Source organism: Carcharhinus amblyrhynchos, chromosome 22 (assembly GCF_965287045.1).
Source record: "Carcharhinus amblyrhynchos chromosome 22, sCarAmb.v2.hapA, whole genome shotgun sequence".
NCBI classification, from domain to species: Eukaryota; Metazoa; Chordata; class Chondrichthyes; order Carcharhiniformes; family Carcharhinidae; genus Carcharhinus; species Carcharhinus amblyrhynchos.
The window spans coordinates 17547020-17571862 of NC_137345.1; the positions used below are offsets into that span (position 1 = coordinate 17547020).

Consider the following 24843-nt stretch of genomic DNA (forward strand, 5'->3'; position numbering starts at 1 on the left):
TGGGGGGGGGGGGGGGGGGGGGGGTCATCCTAGTGAACCTTCTCTGAACTGCCTCCAATGAAATAACATATTTCCTTAAATAAAGGGCCAAAACTGCTCACAGTACTCCAGACATGGAACCTTGTGTCGTTGTGGCAAGAATTCCCTATCTTATACTCCAACCACCTTGAAATAAGGGCTAGCATTCTATTAGCCTTCCTGATTACCTGCTACACTTGTGTGCTAGTTTCTGTGTTTTATGCATAAGTACCGCCAAGTCCCTTTGTTCTGCAGCTTTCTGGCATTTTTCTCCATTTAAGTAATACTGTTCATTTGTTCTCCCTTCCAAATGAACTTCACATTTTACCACATTATACTCCATTTGCCAACTTTTTGCTCACTTACTTAATCTATCAACATCTCTTTGTAAACTGCTTGTATCCCTCCCGCAACTAGCCTTTCCACCTATTTTTCTGTCATCTGCAAATTTGGCTGCAGTACATTTGCTTCCTTCTTTCAAGAAATTAATATGTATTACGATCCCAGCACTGATCCTTGTGGAACCCCAATGCTTACAGGTCACCAACCTGAAAAAGACTCCTTCTTCCCATTAATGTTTCCCATTCATCAGCCAATTCTCTATCCATGCCAATACACTACCTCCAACACCATGGGCTCTTATCTTATGACTTAACATTTGTGAGATACCTTGTCAAACACCTTCTGGAAGTCCAAATACAATACATCTACTGGTTTCCCTCTATCTATTCTGGTTGAGACTTGCTAGAAAAATTCTAATAAATTAGTCTGACTTGATTTCCCTTCCATGAAGCCATGCTGACTCTGCTTCCATTTTGTTCAGCTTCACCTTTTCCTGCCTTAAATTTTTTTTGGCTTAATTGAGCTGAAACATTAACTAGGTTTCTCTCACACATGTCACCAGACATTCCTAGATATGGGGATGGGGGGTGTTGCATACTAGAATTCCTTACAACCATTGGTTATGGACTTCCAGAACATGTGTCTTTTGCGTCCTTGTGAAGTCTGTGGACCATGTATATGTAAGCTGTCCTAGGTGGCACCCTCTTTTTAGTTTTCTGAGAAATCTGTTAGTTTCTTTTTGGTTGCACTTCAGTCTCATGCTCCTGATCTTCATGCACCCGGTGTGGACAGGGCTTGGGAGGAAGCAGGTCCTCCTTCTGAGCCTGTTCCTGGGCCTAGCCAAGCTGGTCATTAACATGTCCAGGACCAAGCTGTCAAGTGGGACATCTGTTCTGACTATGTGCCCTTCTTCTGTGGCTATGTTTGCTACTGGATATCCCGGGAAAGGGAGCACACAGAGTCGGCCCGCAGCATCCAGGACTTCCATTCTCGTTGGACACCAAGGGACTGGGATGCATTATCGGACCCCTTTAATCACTTTTGTTTTGATGTTTTAAGTTTCATTTGAGTGTCTGTTGACTTTGATGCAGTATCCCTTTAGGGAACGGTATTTTTCATTTATCCCGCGGTTTATTGATTTTATATATTTGGTTAACACAGCGCCAAGCCTGTTAAGAGCGTTTTCAGCGAGGGACATCTGTTCTGCTGGTGTTTCCCGGTCCTCCAGGAGGTGGCTCCCTTCCCACAATGCCCCGGGATGGGATTTCTAAGATGGCGGTGGGGAAAGCGGCCTGTCTGAGAGACTGAGGCGGTAGCAAAGGGCGGGTAGCTCTGTGGGTCACAGCCTGAGACCCCCTTGTGTGAATCCGGGAGAGCAGTGCGTTCCGGGTAAATTCGGGCTTCATTAAAAATTATCGTCGACGGTTTGTTTCCTAAATGACCCACTTGGATTTCTGAATGAATAACCGCGGGGCGGGGGTATGAGTGAGGTTATGGGGCAGGGATGGGGGTGATGTGTGGGGGGTGATGTTTGGGGTTTGGGGTTTGGGGTGGGGGGGTGGGGGCTGGAGAGGTGGGGGGGCTGATGTGTGTGTGAGGGTGGTGGAAGGGTGGGGGTGATGTGTGTGTAGGAGGACTGGAAATGTGATGGGATGGGGGTGATGTGTGGGGAGGGTGGTGAAGGGGTGAGGATGATGTGGAGGGGTGTGGGTGATGTAGGAGTGGGGGTGATGCGTGTGGGGTTAGGAGTGATGTTGGGGTGGGAGTGATGTGATGTGCGTGGTGGAGGAGTGAGGGTGGGTGATGTGGGGGTCAGTGCTAAATGACTATGAAGGGAAGGAGATATTAACACTGGGCTTGGGTGGCTGTCCATTCCCCCCACGAAAAATAAAATGGAACAATACTGGGGTATAAATACGTATGAATTACATAATATTCAAATAATTATAGGTACCATTATTGACATTACTCATTGTGCCATTCACCAGAAGAGATTTTTTTCTGCAAATTTCTCAAATGTTTCAGGTACTAGAATCAGTTTTTCATAGTCTATTTATCTACAAATATGTTGTGTGTTTCAGTGTGATCATTACCATAATGGAGACTACACTGAAGGAGCAACTGATCTTTGCTGTCCAAAAAACCTTAAGGATAAAACAAAAGAAACATTTCTCTGAATTACGTTGCTTAAATCTTTTTGCTGAGATCCTAACTGTAGATTCAGAATTGAAGCCCACTTTCCTGTTCGATTACAGTACAGCAAGAACTGAGCAGATCCAGAAATATGTCCAGGAGTTACAGAAAATGGGGCTTCTTTCTCGAGATTTGCACATCCTCAGCATTGAGGACAACACACTGATAGTAAATTTAAATAAAACTATCAAACACTTGGAAAGAATGCTGCAAGAAAATGAGCTTCCCGTCATTGATGTTTCCGCACACCGGGCTAGCCCTAGATTAGCTGAGGCCTGTGTTACTGAACAAGTGAAGGCCCAGTTGGACCTTATTTTGAAGCACTTGAAATCCCAAGTGGCTCAAAGGGGAAAGCACCAATCATGTGTTGTTAGTGCAAGTGCACTTTTCTCTTCAGAGTGGAATCTGTGCACAGTGTTTGGATTTCTCCTTGGCTTCCCGGTTTCGTACTGGTTTGATTTTAGTAAAAGTTTTGAGAATTGTTTGAGCATGACTGAGCTTCGGGTTTTCTCTGTCTCTGCGTCTTGCCCCAGGATCTCTAAAAATCTCAAACACCAAATGTACTCGTTCAGTGTCCCAGAAACCCTCTACCTGGATTTGCAGAGCACCATAGAGAAATGGAACAGGCATCTGCAGTCAGACTTTAACAAGCAGACTAATTTCTCTGAACTTGATATATCCACAGAGATCGCCTGTCAAGCTGCAATTACTCTTTAAGTAATGTGCAAATAGGGAATATTGTGTCATTCAGGAAGCGTTTAAGAAGCAATATTTGGAATACGAACAGAAAATGCTGGAAGCACTCAGCATCTGTGAAGTTCTACCAAACGTTCTAAGATTCCTCCATAGATGTTGCCTGGCCTGCTTAGCATTTACTTCTATTTTACAGCACTTTATATGCTTGGTAGGGCAACACTATTTTGTAGCAGCCACTAAGCCTGTGTAATTGCAATAATAATCCATGTAAGCAGAGGAACCCTGTGAAAGCTATCAGCTTTCCCCTTTAAAGTCAATTGAAAATACAATTATAAAATTCATCAGTAAGTTTCATGAGGTTCCTGGATTTTGAATTCTGGTTGATCTGTGAAACTCTCAGGCTGCAACCTTCATTCGTGGGACATGGGCATTGCTGGCTGGCCAGCATTTATTGCCCATCCCTGATTGCCTTTGCGAAGGCGATGGTGAGTTGCCTCCCTGAATCGCTGCAGCCCACGTGCTGTGGGTTGACCCATAATGCCATTAGAGAGCGAATTCCAGGATTTTGACCCAGCGACTGCAGAGGAATAGCGATATGTTTCCAAATCAGGATGGTGAGTGGCTTGGAGTGGAACTTGTAGCTAGTTGTGTTCCCATGTATTTGCTGCCCTTGTCCTTCTAGATGGAAGTAGCATGAGTTTGGAAGGTGCTTTATTGCATTGACCAGTTAATGTTCATTGCTCTATCAGTCCACTTGCACTGACATTGTTCTAATTATATTTTTTGTTATTAAAATTTGTATGTTTTGCAAAATAAAATACAAATGAAGCAGGTTATCTAGTATTAATTTCCTGAGATTACCCGTCCAGTTTATAAATTACCAGAAACTCTTCATGCCATCTCTCTGGTTCTTAAAGGATCCTAACATTTTTGCCTCAGTTGTACTAATTGAAAGAGCATTCCGAATGCTGATCACTCTTTAACTAAGAATTTCTGCTTAAACCCAGACAGTACGGCCTTGCTCCAGTTTTCACCAATGTCCTATTCTTCTGTCGCAGTTTAGATTCACGAGAATGGTCCCAGAAATTAGGAATTTTAGTTATGTAGATAGTCTCAACTTCTCCAATCTATTTTCCATAATTGGCAAAAGAAACAATAATGGCTGGAGAAATGGATTTTGACATGGCGAGTGGTTGGGTTCTGGAATGCACTGCCTGCAAGCGTGGTGAAGGCAGGTTCAATCTAGGGAATTAGATTGTTATCCGAAAAGGAATAATGTTTAAAATTATGGGGAGAAGGTGGGGCAATGGCACTAGGTGAATTGCTCATTTGGAGAGCCAATACAGACATGGCTCCCAGTGTTCTGACAATTCTGGGGTTCTCTAGTTTTTGTCTGCTTGTGTTCAGGATGAAGGTGATATTGTTCAGGCCCCATTTATTGCCAGTTCCTGGTTAACTTGAGAAATTGGTGAGCCTTCTGAACTCTTGCACCTTTGAAGTGGTTCTTTTGTTTGATTTTTTTTTTAACATCAAATAATAGCCTGTGTACTTCTGCCAAGACTCCTTCAGATACTTTCAATGTTTCCAGCAGTTCACTCGTAGAAAAGTCAAGAAGAGGCCAATTCAGATAGACTGCAATTTATGTCTGTTATTTTTGACATCTCCAGCAAAATATGTGCATATCTAAAAACAGTTTGAGAAATGCATTGCAGGAGTTACTTTTTCTGGTAGTTTGTGAAACTGAAGCAGGGTTAGGATTTTGCAATCCACTCCCATACTGGTGAGGAGACTTTTAGCTAATGCATGTTAAAATACTATTGGATGTATTAAGACACGTATTCAGTTGCTAGAAAAACTTGGCTATTCATTCCAGACATACGTTTGTAAATACAAGCTAGTGAGAGATATGTAGAAGGCTTTGACAGATATATTCACGTCGCATTTCTGATCTACTCTTGAACCGGGAAGGGTAACGCTCCCCAGGCATCTATCTATATTCAACACAAGTACAACTGCAGATGAATGCCAATTTGAGGCCCTTAATCCACTTATTTTCAGGTTGCAAGTGTTAACAGAATTTTCCTCCTTTTACTTCATTAATGTTCACAAGTAATTTTGATAGGTTGGATCAGGTTTTGAGAGATTGGAGTGTGAATGGAAGGTTGCACTGGAATGTTGTGCTTGAATAGTGTCACAGTCTTCTGAGCAACGTTGTAGCTCGTGGGAATAAAAGGGACAGTAGCACATGCATACAAAATTGACTGACAGGAAACAGAGTTGTGGTTAATGGATGTTTGTTGGGCTGGAGAAAGGTTTGTAGTGGAGTTCCCCAGGGCTCAGTATTGGGATTCTTGATCTTGACATTGCTGTACAGGACAACATTTCAAAATGTGCAGGGTTACAGGGAGAAGGTGGGAGAATGACCCCAGGTAAATTGCTCAATTGAGAGCTGATGCAGACATGATGGACTGAATAGCTGTCTCCTTCACTGAAACAGTTTGAGATTTTGCTACCCATTCTCACCAGTAATGAGACCATTCCCTTTTGAAAAACCCACAAAAGATATTTTTAACAGCTGCACAACAACAATGGCATTAATATTTTACACATTTTCACATCTCTATCTTCACTTCAAAATAAAGTATTTTCAAGAAGAATAACCAAAAAAACTGTCAATGAAAATCAAGATAACATAAGCATTTATATTCTGCTTGTTGCTTTCACATAATGAGCTGAGTATAGTGCAATGATTCTATGCATTAAATTATGAGCACAGTTTCTGTTTAGGATTATCAGTAATTCACAGTGGAGTGAATATCATGCTTTTGTTCAATGTTCAGATATATACTGGTTCCTTTTTATCACGTGAGCAAATTCTTTGAAATCCTAATTTGTCAGGTCCTTATTCTTGGATTATTTTACAATGCACATCTGTATGGATCAGCAGCTCATGTTGTCATGTTAACGCCAGTAAAGGATTGTTGTCGTCATCATCAGAGCAAACAAACGTCACTAAGAAGGATGTGCAATTTCTATCTTCAGCATAGCAGTAAATAGTTGTGCTCTCCGCCTCATGATCATATCCACACATCACTTTCCACACCACCATCATTATCCCAGTTTTGTTTCATTGTCTCTCCAGGATAGTTCACTGACAGATGAGAGAATGGTGCAGGTAACCGTCAGTGCCATTGTTGGCCAGCTATCAGACTGTGCATGATAAGGGTCCAATGAAGGCTTCATGTGATTTCTTCCCACTCCTCCTATTCCTGCAACAATGAATTGCATATCGAGCTGAGTGGGAAAACGAGTATGGATTTCATTATTCCAAGCTGCTTAAGGATGTTGCCAGCAGGTTTGCGTACAACTTAAAACGTCAATGAAATAAATGTAACTAGAACTCGGCATCGTCTTGAAATATTAATTTTATTGACAAAATACATAGAAAATACTGCATTTTCAGCTGCCGTTTTTGATGTCAGTACATAAAACTCAAATGTGAATATATTTTTAATTCGCCTTTACACCTTAACAACGAAGTAGCTAGGTAGGGTTTTAACCATATATGTTGTGAAGTGAATTATTGAAATGGAATTTGTTGCTAATGATTTCTCTCATTTTCCCTTTGCCCAATTAGTAGTTTTAAATAGCACGGTCCTTATGTTCACATGTTCACTCAAGTAAGAACCATTGCTTGATAAAAAATCTGGTTCAGTCTTGAAGGGAACAAAATAATTCTGACTTGCTGATTGGGAAGTTTATATGGTACCTGAGCACTTCAGGTTAACTAGTCTGCAGGAATTGCTCATCAATTGTTAGACCACCGTGCATGTAGTTCTATACTGAGCAATTCAAAATCTTACCGTTTGCTTTCATCTTTAAATAACTCCTCAGTACAAATCTTTATCAATTGTTATGAAAAATCATTTTGAAACTTTAATCAACGGGGCCAAAGTAGAAAGGGTTAACAGCTTCAAGTTTTTAGCTGTCAAGATCATCAACAACCTGTCCTAGACCCCCTTGCCGACATTATTGTTAAGGAAGCCTGCCACCGCCTCTACTTTCTCAGAAGACGAAGGAAACTTAGCATGTTGGCTACGACTCTCATCAACCATTCGTTCTTTCTGGTTGTACCACAGCTTGGTATGGCTTCTGCTCTGCCCAACACCACAAGGAAGTACAAAAGATGTGAATGTAGCCCAATCCATCACACAAACCAGCTGCCCGCCCACTGACTCTGTCTACACTTCCCACTGTCTCTGCAAAGCAGCCGGTATAATTAAGGAGCCCACGCACTCTGGACATTCTCTCTTCTACCTTCTTCCATTGGGAAAAAGATACAAAAGTCTGAGGTCACGTACCAACCGACTCAAGAGCAGCTTCTTCCCTGCTGCTATCAGACTCTTGAATGGACCTTCCTTAAATTAAGTTGATCCTTCTCTACACCTTAACTATGACTGTAACACTACATTCTGAACTCTCTTGTTGCCTTCTCTATGAATAGTATGCTTTGTATAGCATGCAAGAAACAATACTTTTCACTGTAAATACATGTGACAATAAATCAAAGGATACAATTTTAAATGATTAACTTTTCATTGCGGTAGGCCTTGACCATACATGGCCAATTCTCTCCACATACAATGAAATGGGATGCTGTAAATGGTTGTTTCCCTCTTCTCTCAATTTGAGGGACCCTTATGAAAAATGTTTGCCATGGTTAATATTTTCTGTCTTCTGAAGTAACATAAGATGTGTTGGTATCCAACATATAAAATAAATTTTAAAGGGGCTAGTTTACTATGTGGACTTCAAAAATTGTGATACAACAGGTAAGAGTTGTGGCAATGAATCATTACTTCACTGGTGCTATTGTCTGATTACTTTTTGGCAGGTTCTCACTACAGCATCAGTGTAAAGTGCTGAAACACTTAAGTTTTGTGCTGTACCCATGTTTAAAAAAGTGTCATAGCTTGAGTAAGTGAATTGTTATTTTAAATGTAAACATTTTCACTCATGAACAGTGGACCTATACAGGAACTGGTGAATTTTTGTTCAGTTAATGATCAAATTAACTCCATCAATCACCATTGTTATTTGATAAATAATAAAATATCTTTGAAGACAGCTTTCTTGTTACTTGATCCTCTGCTGTAACTGAGCTCTGTGTTCAAAACAGTGATCCACGGATTTTCCACAACATGTAATTATGCTATTTCTTTCCTCAGTAAAATGCACAATCCTCTCTAAACAGTGACTCTATTTTTACTACTGATCCTTGACTGTTCAGTAGTAATTAATTTCACTGACCTTATCCTCGAGAGTTTGGGGCAGCCCCAATTCCCTGGGCAAATCCCCGACCTTTCCCTGATGGGGGCCCCAGTATTTCGCTTTAAAATCTTTAGTTCCCGATATCTTTATCAAATTTTCATTTTGAAATTCTAGTTTAAACAGGAAGTTAAAATTTTAAAGGATGAACATTTTTCGTTGAGGTAGGCGTTGACCATGGATGCCCATTCTCTCCACATAAAACAAAATGGGACGCTGAGTGATTGTATCCTTTCCTCTCAATTTAAGGGAGCCTTATCACTGGAGGGCGGGGCGGTCAAAAGTTAATCAGGAAAGCTATTCGCTTAACTAAGCTTATACTGCTCTGTAATCAGCCTGACGGAGATGCACGATCACAAACCTGAGATAAAAATATCTCTCACTGATTTTTGCCGTCTCTAACTGAAGAAGTGGTGGCTCTATAGGCTACAATTTGCTAACTGAAAAATGTCACATAGATAAGCAATCAGAATTCCACACTTGATAAGTTACTGATCTCAGTCAGGTTGGCAAGAGCAAGCAGCAAGCCTGTGTTCCGTGAGTTTTTGCATCTGCGTAATTCTTATGTTGTAACATTCATGTCCAGTAAATTATTTTTGAAAAATCTCGAAAGATAAAAGGATTTTATACTGAAGGACGTTTGGTGTTCAAAGGCTGAAGCAAGTTTATGCTGGTAACAAAATGTGCCTTATTCCAACTTCTTAGAAAGGGATATTGTCTATATTTGCCCAAAGTGCTGCAAGCCCTGCTGCTACTGCAGCCAGTAGGAGGAAGGGTACACATCGACAGCATCGCCGCTAGAAGAGACAAAAACATTCAGACAAATTATTAAAAATCATCCAAGAGACAAATCTACATGTGCCCCTCTACTTCACGCTGATCCTGATTCCCTATTGGAAACATGCACTAACCATGTGGCAACTTCCGATTCCATAGAATCCCCATGGTGCAGGAGGCCATTCAGCCCATTGAGTCTGCACTGACCCTCTGACGGAGAATCTCACCGCGGCCCTCCATCGTCCCAGCCCCCCCGCCCTTTCTCCATATCAATAATCTTTTGTAATTACCTCGCTAATCCCCCTGATCTAATTGGGACAATAAGTGGTAATTTAGCATGGCCAATCCACCTAACCTGGACTTTTTAATCAGTTGTAATCAACTATTCATAAATTTTATGGATACAATGAGATAGTTTTTGCTTACTACATTTAAAATCTGTAAATATGATGAAAATTGATAATTCATATATTCAAATATTCTCCATGACCTTGAAGCGATCCTGAATATTCTCTATTTTGTCTGCACCTTCAGCGTATGAGTTACATTATGCAACATTACATATTGGCAGCTTCAGTTTGATACTGCAGCATGTTCAGATGTACGTGATATCCAGCTGTATGTTGAATTCTAGATGAATGCTAGAATATGCATTCTCAATACTGCTCAATATGAATGGCAAGTTCCACCACAATATATTCTAGAACAAAGCATAGTTAAATCAAGACGATGCCATACAGCACATTATATGGCTCCTCATCTGTGTGCTGACTTTGCAAATAACAAAAAAATTCTCAAACTGTTCTATGTTGGCATTGATCTGTTGCAGTTGAAACCCAATTTTAACTCACTCAAAAACTCAATTAACGATACAGAATTAAAATTAGGCCCTTCCTTTCTGTCAAATCTGTGGTTTCCTGTAACAGTCCAATTGCCTCTTCCCTATTCATAAGGTCATGTCCTGATGTGAGTGAATAATATATTCATAATGTATTAAACATCTCTTCGTCAGTGCTTTCCTAGCTTTTCACATTATCCTAGCTTTCTAGTTTCCCTTATCACGGCACTTTCCTTCCTGCTGCACAGGATATAGTCTTGGACATTTCTCCCTCTTGAGCTGTGAGTTACAAATACCATTTCTCATTTTTCCCACTCTTCCTAAGCAGTTTTACAATATTCTGTGTTCACGAATATTGTTCACATTCTCTTTCTTTACCTCGTGATAATGAGCTGTGCTTTCATTCTCATTCCTCTGAATTCATTACCATCATTGTTTGGATGTTCTTTCCAACAGGCCAACCTTGGGGCCTGGTCTAGGATTAAAAGAATAGCCACCACCAGTCTAGTTGGACTGAATGGCCTGTTACTGTGTTATTTATTCAACATAATATCTTTAGGTTTTTTTTCTTTTTAAATTACTGTTATCAGGTTAATTCAACCAAATGTTGTCACATAATGTACCAGTTTTAATTAGTTAGTACGTGAATAAAATAGTTATTAGTGACAATTACAAAAACAATAATCAAATTAGTCCAAAAGTTACATTATTTAAAACGAATGTGGTTTAGTGAATTCTTGAAAAAGAACCTTTTGTGTTTGACTTCAGGTCTTGAAATAAAACTCTAGTAATGTGTTGCTTGCTAACTGTTAAACTGTGGTATTTGTGGCCATGTCTCACCTTGCCTTGTGACTGCAGATGAGATGATTTCAGAACCTCACCTGGGCAGGTTTCTTCTGAAACCTCTTTAATTCATCCTGAGGATTATGCAGTTTTTTCAGACAGCTGTGATGCTCATTTTGCACAAGTGTGAGCTTTGAACGAAGTTCGCTGCACTGTAAGGTTAATGGAAAAGAACAGATTACACAAGTGCGTAAAAGAAAATGGCTCATAAATAGAATCAATATTCCCTAACACAAAATCTCCAGAACTAACGAGGAGTTCCACCTCATATAAGGAGTGTGGTTAAGATTATGTAACGATTTGGCTATACATAGATTTTAAAGTTTATCTATTAGAGTCACACGTAGGCTTACATTAACACTGCAATGAAGTTACTGTGAAAATCCCCTACTCTGGCACCAGTTCAGGTACACTGAGGGAAAATTTAGCATGGCCAATGCAACAAGCCTGCACATCTTTGGAATGTGGGAGAAAACCAGAGCACCCAGAGAAACCCACGCAGACACTGGGAGAATGTGCAGACTCCACACAGACAGTGACCCAAGCCAGGAATCGAATCCAGGTCCTTGGCATTATGAGGCAGCAGTGCTAACCACTGTGCCACTATGCCAGGCTGAGATTGAATGATGCAAGTATTATGCTGTTCATGCATTGTACCACATTCAGTGATTTGTCCCAGAACAGCTATGGTAATATCAGAGCATCAGGATGGGCTTCCTCCAAATAAGAACTAAAAATGCCTTTTTGCTCACTTAGTTTTCAGCTGGCCACACACCTGGAATGAACAAAACCGTGCAACATACATAAAATATGAATTTGTTATTTATTGTAGAATTCTCAGGGTTTCTCTATTGCAATAATAAGCTGTAATTGAAATCTCCGTATCTGACTGGACATGTCATTTCATGACATTACAGAGAAACAGTGGCACAGTGGTTAGCACTGCTGCCAGGGACCTGGGTTTAATTCTGGCCTTGGGTCACTGTCTGTGTGGAGTTTGCACATTCTCCTCATGTCTGTGTGGGTTTCCTCCAGGTGCTCCGGTTTCCTCCCACATTCCAAAGATGTGTGGATTAGGTTGATTGGCCATGCTAAATTGCCCCTTAGTGTCAGGGGGATGAGCGTGGTAAATATAAGGGTTTACGGGAAGAGGGCTTGGGTGGGCTTGTGGTCAGTGAAGACTCAATGGGCTGAGTGGCCTCTGTTTGCACTGTAGGGATTCAACAATCTCTGGAACATGTAGCTTGGTTACTGAGAGGAAAGTGATATTTACATTTAATGTGAAACTTCTCAACCATAGCTTAATTTTAATGCTACTTAAAATGCTGTTCCTTTCCGATTGGGTGAACCTCTGTTCACTTAATAGCGGACCTCGTACTCTATGAGGCCCATGGAGAGTCCTAGTGATGATCCCTGTGGCCATTATAACATGGGGGGTGGTGTGGCACCTTTGTTGCAGGAGGAACCATTGTAATCATGAGCCCAGCTGTGGGCCATGCAATGCCAATTAAGGAGGACATCTCTGGGAAATGGCTGGGAGACTGCCCAGGCTTTTCCTACAGTTTCCCACATGGTGGCAAAATATCCATGAGCAACCTCAATTGGGCCATTAAATGACTCAGCTGACCACCTGGGCACCATTAAATTTCCCACCAGTGGCCATATGCCATGACTTGCCTGAGTTTGCAAAACCTCACTTACTGTACTGTCTGGAGACAATACACATCTCTTTAACATATGCCAAATGCTCTTTCCACTCACATTGTCTGCATCTTTAAGACTTGAATAGCAGGTTAGCTGTGAAGACTCACATTCTAATCAGTAATCTGTAAACAGTCTGTGCTGTTATATGCTCTGTCTGAGGCCAGAACTCTCCATTCACCTGACGAAGGGGCAAACCCCAAAAGCTTGTGAGTTTACTATCAAATAAATTGGTTGGACCTTAACCTGGTGTTGTGAGACTTCTTACTGCATATGCCATGGTGACAGTCAAACATCAGGCTCCTCCCCTGACACCTTCCCCCGCCATTTTGCCAACCCCCCCACCTCCCAGCCTGACAACAAAGGGCCAGGAGAGGTCAGTCGCATTATCGTAAAATTGGCTATCTGACAACTTCTAGGGAGTAAACACTGCGAGGAGTGAAATATGCTTCCTCTTATTTCAGCATGTGGTAGGAATGAAATATTGGTGAGTATTAATCTAAAATCAAAACGCCTGATACAATCCTACTGTGTTATTAATATGAAAGAGAAAGCAACTTATTCCTAGCTGCAAGTACAAATACATTTAAGCACTTGAACCAAATATTTCCAATGCAAACATGACCATAGATTCTAATAGAGAGTCTTAGTATTGATTGATGCCTTATTAAAAAACATTTTTAGAAAGCATTGTTATAAATCAATATTTGGCGTTCCATTGGTTTTGGTTTTTATTTTTGCAAATTTGAGGCTGTGCACATATTTATATTTCTCATTAAAATTGGGTCGCTTGAGCTAGTGGTAGTTTGCTCACCTCTTTCTCCGTGGCGTGAAGCAAGGCTGCCTGCCTTTCCAACTGGTCACTCAACTCACTGACCTTCAGCTGAAGTGCCTGATAATGTTGCTCGCTCCTGGCACTAAACAAGTCTAAAATAAATCAAATCCAAGCTTGGCATTGATAATCAAACATTGAATTAATCTGGAGTTACTGTGTTTTTTTTTAACTAACCGTTCTGCTGCATTTCCTTCTCTTGGGCTGTTTTCTTCTCAATCATGTCTGCAATTGGAAGGATAATTGAAAAAAATATTGAATAGAATTTGCTGTTAGGCACATAGTTAACGTCTGACTTCAGCCAAATTTCGTATCTACTCAAAACCAACGCTACCTTAATGCACATATTATTAATTTGTTCCATTAATTATTAATTTGTTCCATTATTTTTGCAACTCTCCAACAGTGGTCAAGTGAGTCAGAGGTTTCTCCAATAGCTGCTGACATTATGAAGTTGGAAGGTGCATCTTGCAGCAATTTCGATTGTTGCTCACTCCATTGCTGGAGGCAGTGATCGGTCGAGGAAATTTCAGGAAAAGCCTGGTGATTGCAAGAGGCTGAGGAACTCAATCACAACTACCATTCTCCTCAGCAGTTTTGTGATGGTCTAGATCATTCTTTTGACCCCCACAGCAATCATAGAATCCCTACAGTGCAGAAGGAGGCCATTCGGCCCATCGAGTTTGTACTGATCACAATCTCACCAGGCATTATTTCCTTAGCCCCACATATTTACCCTGCTAATCCACTGTCACTAGGGTCAATTTAGCATAGCCAATCAACCTAACCCGCACATCTTTGGACTGAAAGAGGAAACTGGAGCACCCGGAGGAAACCCACGCAGATACGGGGAGAGCGTGCAAACTCCACACAGACAGTGACCCGAGGCCAGAATTGAACCCAGGTCGTTGGCACTGTGAGGCAGCAGTTCTAACCATTGCGTCACAGTACGAGCCAGGTATGTCCTCCCGTTGCCCAAAATCACACACCTGCCTTTAGGAGAGTCACTATTTCCTGCAGCAGTAGGGTGGAAATCTGACAAGACTCAAAGTGAGGCCTTGTCTCCTGGGCTATTTACTGTGGGTGGCCAGAGAGATCCTTTGTAACTTCCGATCCCATCTAGACAATTCATGCCAGGAGTTAAAACTGACCTTATACCTACTGAGTCCTTGGTAGTATTTTAATGGATTTGCCTTCATTTAAAATTGAGTTAGTTCAAACTTTTAAGGTGTATGTTCTTATCTGAATGTGATATTGAAAAATAATTCTCTTCAGTTTATCGTGATAATTTATTAAAAGGAAATTCTCTATAAATTCACATACAGAGGAAAGGTCTCCTCATGGAGTTCTAACCATCATTTATCATTGTAACATCCCAGCATTTGATGGATTCCCGAATAATATTTAACTTTGGAATGTTCTTAAAGTGAATTGAACTGTCCTGGCTATTCAGGTAAAGAATGGATCAGTGGAGTTGAGGGGGTTGAGCTATGAGGAGAGGCTGAATAAACTAGGCTTGTACTCGTTAGAGTTTAGAAGAATGAGGGGAGATCTCATTGAGACGTATAAGATGATGAATGGGATGGATAGGATAGAGGTGGAGAGACTCTTCCCGCTCAGAAAGGATAATAGGACTAGGGGGCACAGCCTCAAGATAAAGGGGGGGCGGTTTAGAACGGAGTTGAGGAAGAACTTCTTCACTCAAAGGGTGGTGAATCTCTGGAATTCTCTGCCCGTTGAAGTGGTGGAGGCTACCTCGCTAAATATTTTTAAGATGCGGGTTGATGGGTTTTTGATAAGAGAGGGGATTAAGGGTTATGGGGAGAGGGCGGGAATGTGGAACTGAGCCACGACAGATCAGCCATGATCTTGTTGAATGGCGGGGCAGGCTCGAAGGGCTAGATGGCCTACTCCTGCTCCTATTTCTTATGTTCTCATGTTCTTATGTTGATATAATGAAATTAATCAGCTGGATCCAAATTTGGTGCAATACACAACAAAGCAGTCAACCTTCTCCTTCCCATCCAAACTAATTAATTAGATTAACTATGTCATATAACTTCATTAAAGCAGAGAGGAGACTATATTGTCTATAGCAGTTGTTCACACTGCACTGTGTAAGTTGGGCCATGTTTTCCAATTCAAGCCATGTAAGCACATTTTTCATTGTAATACAAATCTACGGTGACATCAGCATTACAATTGCTCATTGGAAATTCTGTGACAAATAACTCACCTCCTGACTCCCCAAAGCCTGTCTACCATTTACAAGGCACAAGTCCCGAGTTTGATTCACTTGTCTTGATGAGTGCAGGTCCAACAACACTCAAGTAACTCAACACCATCCAGGACAAAGTAGCCAGCTTGGTTAACACCCCATCCCCCACTTTATTCATTCCTCCACCACTGACACGCAGTGCCAGCAGATACAAGGTGCACTGCAAAACCTTGTCAAGCCTCCTTTGACAGTGCCTTCCAAAACTGCAATCTCTACCACCTAGAATGACAGGAGCAACAAACATGTGGGAACGCCACCATCTACAAGTTTATCTCCAAGTCATACACCATCCTGACTGGAACTATACCATTCCTTTGTTATGGCTGGGTCAAAAACCTGGAACGCCAACTCTATCAGCATTGTGCCTACACCAGATTGACAGCTGTAGTTAAAGGCAGCACCCCACCATCTTCCCAATGGCAATTAGGAATATGTAATAAACGCTGGCCTTGTCAGTGATGTTCACATCCCATGAGAGAATAGCAGGAGAAGCTACACACTTACCCTGTAGGTTACTGATTGTGGATGCCATCAACCTTTTCTGCTCGTTCATTTCTTGTAGTTTTTCTGAAAAAAAACAATCTATAATTAATCACCTAGCTCGCAATATAGCTTTGGTGTTGAAACTTTCAACCCTTTTGAAGATCATGTGGCACAAATCCAACCTTTGGTTTCAGGAGCTTGTATAGTGTTATGGCAGCAAATATTAAACCCTACACACCTCTCTCAAAAACTCACCTTTGTTTCCTTCTGGATACCCAGTGCTTCTTCCTTATTTGAAGCTGGTTGGGTATTAACTCAGTTGATGTCCACTATGCAGCTGCTACCTGAGCTCTTACTGGAGACTGAGGGACTTTCAACCCCAAAAATGGCCAACTTTGGCACAGCTACTGCAGCAGAGCTTTCAACTCCTCAGCATCAGGGTAGGCCCCAAATCTCAGCTGTGACAGTTTCCACAATTAGGTAATTTTTCTGGTGATGTAATAGCCTCTCCTTTCAGAGGAAGTTCACCCATTTCAGAGCCACTTCCTCTCTGTGCTGTAAGTTTTTAGAGCCACAGAGTTTCTCAGCCAGGTTTGGGAGAGGCCAGCCCTCAGCTTTGCCTGTTCAAATTAGGAAGCAGGACATAAATCATAAAATTCATTGCTGCTCACATGCTGATCACCTGGCAGAGCGCATTCTGGATCATGAGGCAACACAGACCCAATTTCTCTATCTAGGTTCGAAATGGCCTCTTAGGCAAAGTACTAGAGAGAGGTCAATGTCTAAAGATCCTGGCACTGTGCAAATCAGCGTCCCTACAAATCCACAGGGCTGACATTACAGCATAAGAAACTACAAAAAGTTCTGAACGCAGTCCAGTCCATCACAGAACCAGCCTCAACTTTGTCTCTATCTGCCACTATCTTAGAAAAACAATCAGCATAATCAAAGATCCCACACATCCCAGACATCCTCTCTTCCACCTTCTTCCATCAGGAAAAAGACACAAAAGTCTGAGAATGCGTATCAACAGACACAAGAACAGCTTCTTCCCTGCTGCCTTCAGATTTTTGAATGTATCTATCATATATTAAGCTAATCTTTCCCTTCATGCTAACTATAAGTGTAAGACTATAACCGGAATTCTCCAGCTGGTGGGATTCTCCAGTCCTGCTGGTAGCACACCCCAGCCCATGGGTTTCCCGTCGGTGTGGGGTGATGTCAACGGGAATTCCTATTGCCAGCAGTGGAACAAGAGAATCCCGCTGCTAAGAAACAACAGACCACCTCCTGCCGGTGGGAAACGTGGCTGGGAGGCTGGGGAATCTCACCCATAATTCTGCACACTCTCTTTCTCCCCAATGTACTCTATGAATGGTACATTTTGCCATGCAAAAAACAATACTTTTCACTGTATCCCAGTACATGTGACCACAACAAATCAAATTGAATAAATGTCGGAATTTGTTAACCAGGACTCTGGCTGCAATGGGGAGGATTCCCTGATTTCCAAATTTAAACACCAGTTCAGCTCATCCACACCACACGTGGCCCACCCACCTGTCTTCACCAGACAGTGCAGGATGCCCAAAACCCAGAGGGAAAAGGCTATGCAGTTTCAAGAAGAAGGCAACGCCAAATTTGTCTGCCAGGGCCCTTATTCGGGGAGACAAGGCCCAATGGTCTGTCCTTTGCCCCAGGGATGGCTCAAGGAAGCACACCAGCCTCACATCTCCAGCTAGGGAGGCCGTTACCTAGGAGGTCAGCACAGCTGTTACCCGCCCATGACACACTGTCCAGGGCAGGAAATGAATGAATGATTGGCTTCACCAGGTTAAGCCCTCTCTCAGCTCCCTCTACAGTCAAACTCTTAGCATGGCATCATGTGCCACTCTCTTCATGGATCTCACATATCAGTCATGGAAAACGCATGTCAACATTTAATTCTCATAACAAGACTTTCAAAACACCACCAGCCCATCTGTCTCCATTCTCTGTCCCTTCCGGGTAAGGTTCACCACACACCAGGGTTATGTATTTTACCCAACCTCTACTTCATCTTCTCTAATCACATCTCTTTCTTTTGTCTCCACGCAGGCCAAACTCAACTGCGAGCAAGCCCAGACTGGGGAAGGGGCAGCAGAGATGATTGCCCTCAATGAGCTCACCGGTGAGGACTGGAATCGCTCTTGTGGCGACACAGAGTTTGGCCTCTCACAACAGCTTAGTGCAGATCTCAGCTCCATCACTTCACCCGATCCTGCAATTCACACAGAGGACAATGCACTCTCAATCAGCTTCAGCTCACCCACTAAACCTGCCTTTTCGTCTTTTGCAGGGACCAGCAGTCACTTCAAAGTCTCTTGTGAACTGAGGACTGCCTTGTGTATGCCACTCTATACCAACTGGGGTTTTTGGCCAATGTAATTTCCTGCTGGCATGATGCAAGATTGGAAAGACTGACGGGATGCAGACATTTAGCTGTTTTAATCAAAGAATTTCTACAGTGCAGAAGGAGGCCACTCAGCCCACTGAGCCTGCACCAACAACAATCCCACCTAGGTCCTATCCCCATAAGCCCACGCATTTACTGCTCTAATCTCCCTAACACTAAGGGGTCAATTTAGCATGGCCAATCCACCTAATCCCATCTTTGGAGTGTGGAAGGAAACTGTGTACCCAAAGAAAACCTATGCTGACACAGGAAGAACATGCAAACTTCACACAGACAGAAACCCAAGGCAGGAATTGAACCCAAGTCCCTGGCAGCGTGAAGCAGCAGTGCTAACCACTGTGTCACCGTGCTGCTGAAAATGATCATTCATAAGATGCAAATGAATGCAAATGGGATTCACGTCACCAGCCAGCAAGAAGACTGACATTGGCAGAATTGCAGCGTGATTTACATTGATGGGTTTCTGACTTTTAGATACCTGCCAGAGTCTCTGAGCCTGCCGGTACCACATCTGTGCAGGAGGAATGGGAAAATTCCACCCAATGATATAACACCAAGAGCAATTGTTTCACTGAAAGTGATAAGAGTACCACCCAAACATAATACTTCATCTCAAAGATTGTCCACTGTTTTGGTTGCAACCCATTGCATTGTAAAGAGCAGAAGGCGAATTTACAATAATTATTCATGACACTGCGCAATAATTTTAAGGTTCAAAGGTAACTGTTTTCAATAATAATATTTCACACAAAGAATAAAAATGAAATTGGACTAGCATAACCAGGTGCTCTGGTTTCCTCCCACAGGGCAGCACGGTGGCACAGCAGTCAGCACTGCTGCCTCACAGTGCCAGGAACCTGGGTTTGATTCCTGTTTGGGTCACTGTCTGTTTGGACTTTGCATGTTCTCCCCATGTCTGCTTCCCCCCAGGCGCTCCTGTTTCCTCGCACAATCCGAAGATGTGCAGGTTAGGTGCATGGATTGTGATAAATTGACCCTTAGTGTCCCAGGATGCATAGGCTAGAGGGATCAGCGGGGTTTGGGGATAGGGCCTGGGTGCAATTGTTGTCTGTGGTAGGTGATGGGCCGAATGGCCTCCTTTTGCATTGTAGGGATGCTATGATATTTTCTGTTGTGCATGAGAACTTTGGAAAATGCTCACAAGTCGAACAAAGATGTTATTTAAATAATTCTCCATTATGAAATTACTTCTTTTACAGTGCAAGTATCAGTGCACCCACAGTTAAGACAGACCAATAAGGAATCAGGTTCAGAAAGTCACTTTCAAATAAACTTACATGCTGCATTTGTCACAGTTACCCACCTGTCACATTTAAAAGAAACACATTCAAAAACGGCACACAAACAGGAAGTAATTGGTTTCACTCTAGTCTCAGCCCACGAACAGCTACTGCTTCTCCCAGCATAACCACAGTGAGACCGAAAATAACATTGAATATTTTTAAAATGCATCAAATTCAGGAAGTTCATTCTGCAGGTTTATTTTTAATGATTGCATTTTGTTTATTCCTTTTTATGTTATTTTGAACACCACCAGGCTGACCTGCAGCAAGCATGAGTCTGAGTGTTGATAGTTTCTCTTAAGTCTGTTCTACTCAATCAGTGACACTTATTTGAGTATTTAGAATCAGTTGGTTTGCCATATAGATCTTTGCATGATGCTATTTTGTGACTTTGCCTTTGTTAAGAGTGTCAACTTATATTAGCTTCAAGAATTTTTGCCTTTAAAGCGGCACAGTGGCACCGTGGTTAGCACTGCTGCCTCACAGTGCCAGGGACCCGGGTTTAATTCCGGCCTCAGGTCATTGTCTGTGTGGAGTTTGCACATTCTCCCCATGTCTGCGTGGGTTTCCTTCAGGTGCTCTGGTTTTCCTCCAACAGTCCGAAGATTTGTGCATTAGGTTGATTAGCCATGCTAAGTTGATCTTGGCATCAGGGTGGATATGTGGTCTTGTCGGAATAGGGCCTGGGTGGGATTATGCTTGGTGCAGCCTGGATGGGCCAAATGGCCTCCTTCTGCACTGTAGAGATTCTAAGCCAAATGCCAGGTTGGAACTCATCCAGCACATTACAGAGAGAGTGCTGCATTGTTGGAGGCCTTTCAGGTAACATACTAAACCAACTTCTCTTTCTATTCATTTGGACGTTAAGAAACATAAGAAGTTCTCTTTGAGAAATAACAATAGAAAATGCTGGAAAACCTTCTTGAAGAGTTATAAGGGTTTGACACTCTAACTCTATCTCTCTCTCTCTCTACAGATGCTGCCAAACCTGCTGAGTTTTTCCATAGTTTTCTGTTTTTATTTCAGATTTCCAGCATCCGCAGTATTTTACTTTTATTTCCAAGTTCTCCTTATGGCCTTGGGATGTTTGTCTAGACTAAAGGTGCTATAAGGTCCTGGCGACAAAGAATGGAATCATAGAAAATTTATAACAAGAAAGAGGCTACTCGGTCCATCATGCCCCCGCCAGTCAAAAAACAAGCCATCCAGTCTAATCCCACTTTCCAGCAGGTTACTACACTTGAGGTGCATGTCATCATCATCCCCTCAAACAATACCATCAGGAATCATACAATCCTTACAGTGGAGAAGAAGCCATTTGGCCAATAAAGTCTGAACCAACTCTCTGACAGAATATCTTATCCAGTCCCTCTCCCCCGCCTTATCCCTGTAATCCATCCATTTACTATAGCTAATCCCATCGGATCTACACATCTTTGGAACTGAGGTACAATTTAGCATGGCTAATCCACCTAACCTGCACATCAAGCCCCTTCTTTATTGGTGGCATAGTGCTGCCTCACAGTGCCAGGGACCCGGTTTCAATTCCGGCTCGGGTCACTGTCTGTGTGGAGTTTGCACGTTCTCCCTGTGTCTGCATGGGTTTCCTCCGGGTGCTCCGGTTTCCTCCCACAGTCCAAAAGACTTGCTGGTTAGGTGGATTGGCCATGCTAAATTCTCCCTCAGTGTACCCGAACAGGCACCGAGGTGTGGCGACCAGGGGATTTTCACAGCAACTTCATTGCAGTGTTAATGTAAGCCTACTTGTGACAATAATAAATAAACTTTAAAATCTTTGGACTGTGGGAGGGAACTGGAGCACCCAGAGGAAATCCACACAGAAACGGAGTGGATGTACAAATTCCACACCATCACACAAGGCCGGAACTGAACCCAGGTTTCTGGAGTTGTGAGGCAGCAGTGCCACCCTAACTATTTGTAGAATCATAGAATATTGTATTCAGGCATTGTACAAGCTGAACACAAGAGTCTGGATTTTCTGCAATCTCCCACACTCTCTCCTACGCTTTTCACAATCTGAGATGTGAGGAGTCAGAAAATTGTTCCAGAGTGTGCTCTGCTGAGTACAGAGTTAACAGAGTACTATCAATTGGAGGTGGAGTGGCAGAGACCCAGGGTGATGCACTGGGGACTCAGGTTTGAATCCCAACACAGCAGATAATGGAATTTAAATTCAATCAATATAAATGTGGATTTAAAAGCCTAATGTTGACTATGAAACCATTGTTGACTGTCATTTGCTAATGTCCTTTAGGGAAGGTTATGATTGAGATGTATAAAACGCTCGTTAGGCCACAACAAGAGTTTTGTGTACAGTTCTGTTTGTCACACTATGGGTAGGATATGATTTCATTAGCGAGGATGTAGAGGTGATTCATCAGGATGTTGCCTGGGATGCAGCATTTCAGCTATGAAGAGAGGCTGGTTAGGCTGGGATTGTCTTCCTTAGAGCAGAGAAGGCTGAGGGGGGACCGGATTGAGATGTGCAAAATTATGAGGAACATAGATAGGTTAGATAAGAGAGGAGTCAATAACTGGGGGACAGGATTTAAGATACGGGCCAGGAGATTTAGAGGGGATTGAGGCAACATGTCTTCACCGCGAGGCTGGTGGGAATCTGGAACTCACTGCCTAAAAGGGTGGTAGAGGTAGGAACCCTCACAGCATTTAAGAAGCATTTAGATGAGCGGTTGAAACGCCATAGCATACAAGACTATGGACCAAGTTCTGGAAAATGGGATTAGAAAAGATGGCCAGTGCAGACACGATGGGCCAAAGGGCCTCCTTCTGTACTGTATGACTTGCATTCCAAACAGCATAAGCAGCAAGCAATTAACAGAGATAAACTATTCCACAACTAACAAATCAGATCTAAGGCTCTGACAAATGCAAGATGATGCATTTTGGTAGATCCAATTCAAGTGGGAGCTATAAAATAAATGGAAGAATAATCTGGAGCATAAGCACACAGAGAGATCTGGGAGTACAGGTCCACAGATCCTTAAAATTGGCAGCACAGAAGGAAAAGGTAGTGAAGAAAGAATGCTTGCCTTCATCGGACAGGACATTGAGTATAAAAGTTGGCAAATTATATTAGTTGTATATAACGTTGGTTTGGCCACATTAGGAATATTGCCTGGAATTTTACCGGCATGTTTGCCTCGATTCCGAGCACAGGCAAGGCTCAGAGAACATCATTCTTCATTGGCCTCGGGTGGGATCGAATGAATCTCGGGCGCTCATGGTGGTAAAATTTCGCTTACTGTGTTCAATTCTGGTCACCACACTACCAGAAGGACGCAGAGGCTTTGGAGAGAGTGCAGAAAAGGTTTACCAGGATGTTGCCTGGTACGGAGGATATTAGCTATGAGGAGAGATTGAATAAACTGGGATTGTTCTCCTTGGAAAGATAGAGGCTGAGGAGTGGCCTGATAGAACAAAGAACAGAGAACAAAGAAAATTACAGCGCAGGAACAGGCCCTTCAGCTCTCCAAGCCTGCATCGACCATGCTGCCTGACTTAACTAAAACCTCCTACACTTCTGGGGACCATATCCCTCTATTCCCATCTCATTCATGTACTTGTCAAGATGCCCCTTAAAAGTTAATGGGAAAAAGCTTCTGACTATCCACTCTGTCCATGCCTCTCATAATCTTGTAGACTTCTATCAGGTCTCCCCTCAACCTCCGTCGCTCCAGAAGTTTATAAAATTATGAAAGTTATAGGGTGAACATTTGGAAGTTTTTTCCAAGGGCAGAAATGACAATTAGAAGGGGAAATTCAAGATAAGGGGGGGAAAGATTCAGTGGAGATGTGAAGAGAAAGGTTTTTACACAGAGAGTGGTGGGAGCCTGGAATGCACTGCCAAGTGAGGTGGTTGAAGCAGTTACGTTAGTCACATTTAAGACTTATCTTGATTGACATATGAACAAACGGGGAATAGAGGGATATAAGTGGTTGGTTTAGATAGGACAACATGATCAGCACACGCTTGGAGAGCCGAAGGGCCTGTTCCTGGGCTGAACTATTCATTGTTCCTTGTCCTGTCACATCCAGCCATGAATGATGATGGACAACTAAACAATTCAGTGGAGTAAGAAGTTCCATCAACATTCCCATCCTCATTAATGGAGGAGCCCAGCACTTAAATGCAAAAGATAAGGCTGAAGCATTTGTAACAATCTTCAGCCAATTCAATTCACTCCAGGTGATATCAAGTAGTGGCTGAAGGCATTGGATGCTGCAAAAGCTATGGACCCAATAATATTCCAGCATAAGTACTAAAGACTTGTGGACCAGAACTTGCTGTGCCCCTAGTCAAGCTATTCCAGTATAGCTACAACACTGGCATCTACCCAACAATGTGGAAAACTGACTAGGTATGTCCTATAAATGAAAAGCAGGACAAATCCAACCTGGACAATTATGGCCCCATCAGTGTACTCCATCATCAGTAAAATAATATAAGAGGTAATTAACGGTGCTATCATGTCATACTTATTCAGCAATAACCTGCTCATGAACGCTCAGTTTGGGTTCTGCCAGGGTCATGAAGTTCCTGATCTCATTACAGCCTTGATTCAATCATGGACCAAACAGCTGAACTCGAGAGATGAGATAAGAGTGCCTGCCCTTGACATCAAGACAGCATTCGACCGAGTGGGTATCAAGGAGCCCTAACAAAACTGGAGCCCATGGGAAACTAGGGGAAAACGCTACTGGTTGGACTCATAT

At 42.4% G+C, this 24843-nt stretch overlaps 2 protein-coding genes across 3 annotated transcripts in view; one reads left to right on the top strand and one right to left on the bottom strand.

Moving 5' to 3' along the window:
* The first annotated feature begins 1626 nt into the window (after positions 1–1626).
* Positions 1627–4076, top strand: c22h1orf74 (chromosome 22 C1orf74 homolog). The gene is made up of 2 exons (XM_080209793.1): positions 1627–1749; positions 2442–4076. The coding sequence occupies exon 2, from the start codon at positions 2458–2460 to the stop codon at positions 3268–3270; it is 813 nt and encodes a 270-aa protein (XP_080065919.1). The 5' UTR covers positions 1627–1749; positions 2442–2457; the 3' UTR covers positions 3271–4076.
* A 2580-nt stretch (positions 4077–6656) lies between these two features.
* traf3ip3 (TRAF3 interacting protein 3) overlaps positions 6657–24843 on the bottom strand; it is a 46268-nt gene continuing 28081 nt past the window's right edge. Inside the window, exons 11-15 of one of the 2 annotated variants that reach the window (XM_080210037.1) lie at positions 16351–16413; positions 13746–13793; positions 13551–13663; positions 11074–11187; positions 6657–9374 (exon numbers count right to left, since the gene is read on the bottom strand). In XM_080210037.1, the coding sequence (XP_080066163.1) occupies positions 9279–9374; positions 11074–11187; positions 13551–13663; positions 13746–13793; positions 16351–16413 (434 nt within the window). In that variant the 3' untranslated portion in view covers positions 6657–9278. Of the gene's footprint in view, positions 9375–11032; positions 11188–13550; positions 13664–13745; positions 13794–16350; positions 16414–24843 lie in introns of both variants that reach the window. The other variant, XM_080210038.1, reaches the window with a different exon arrangement.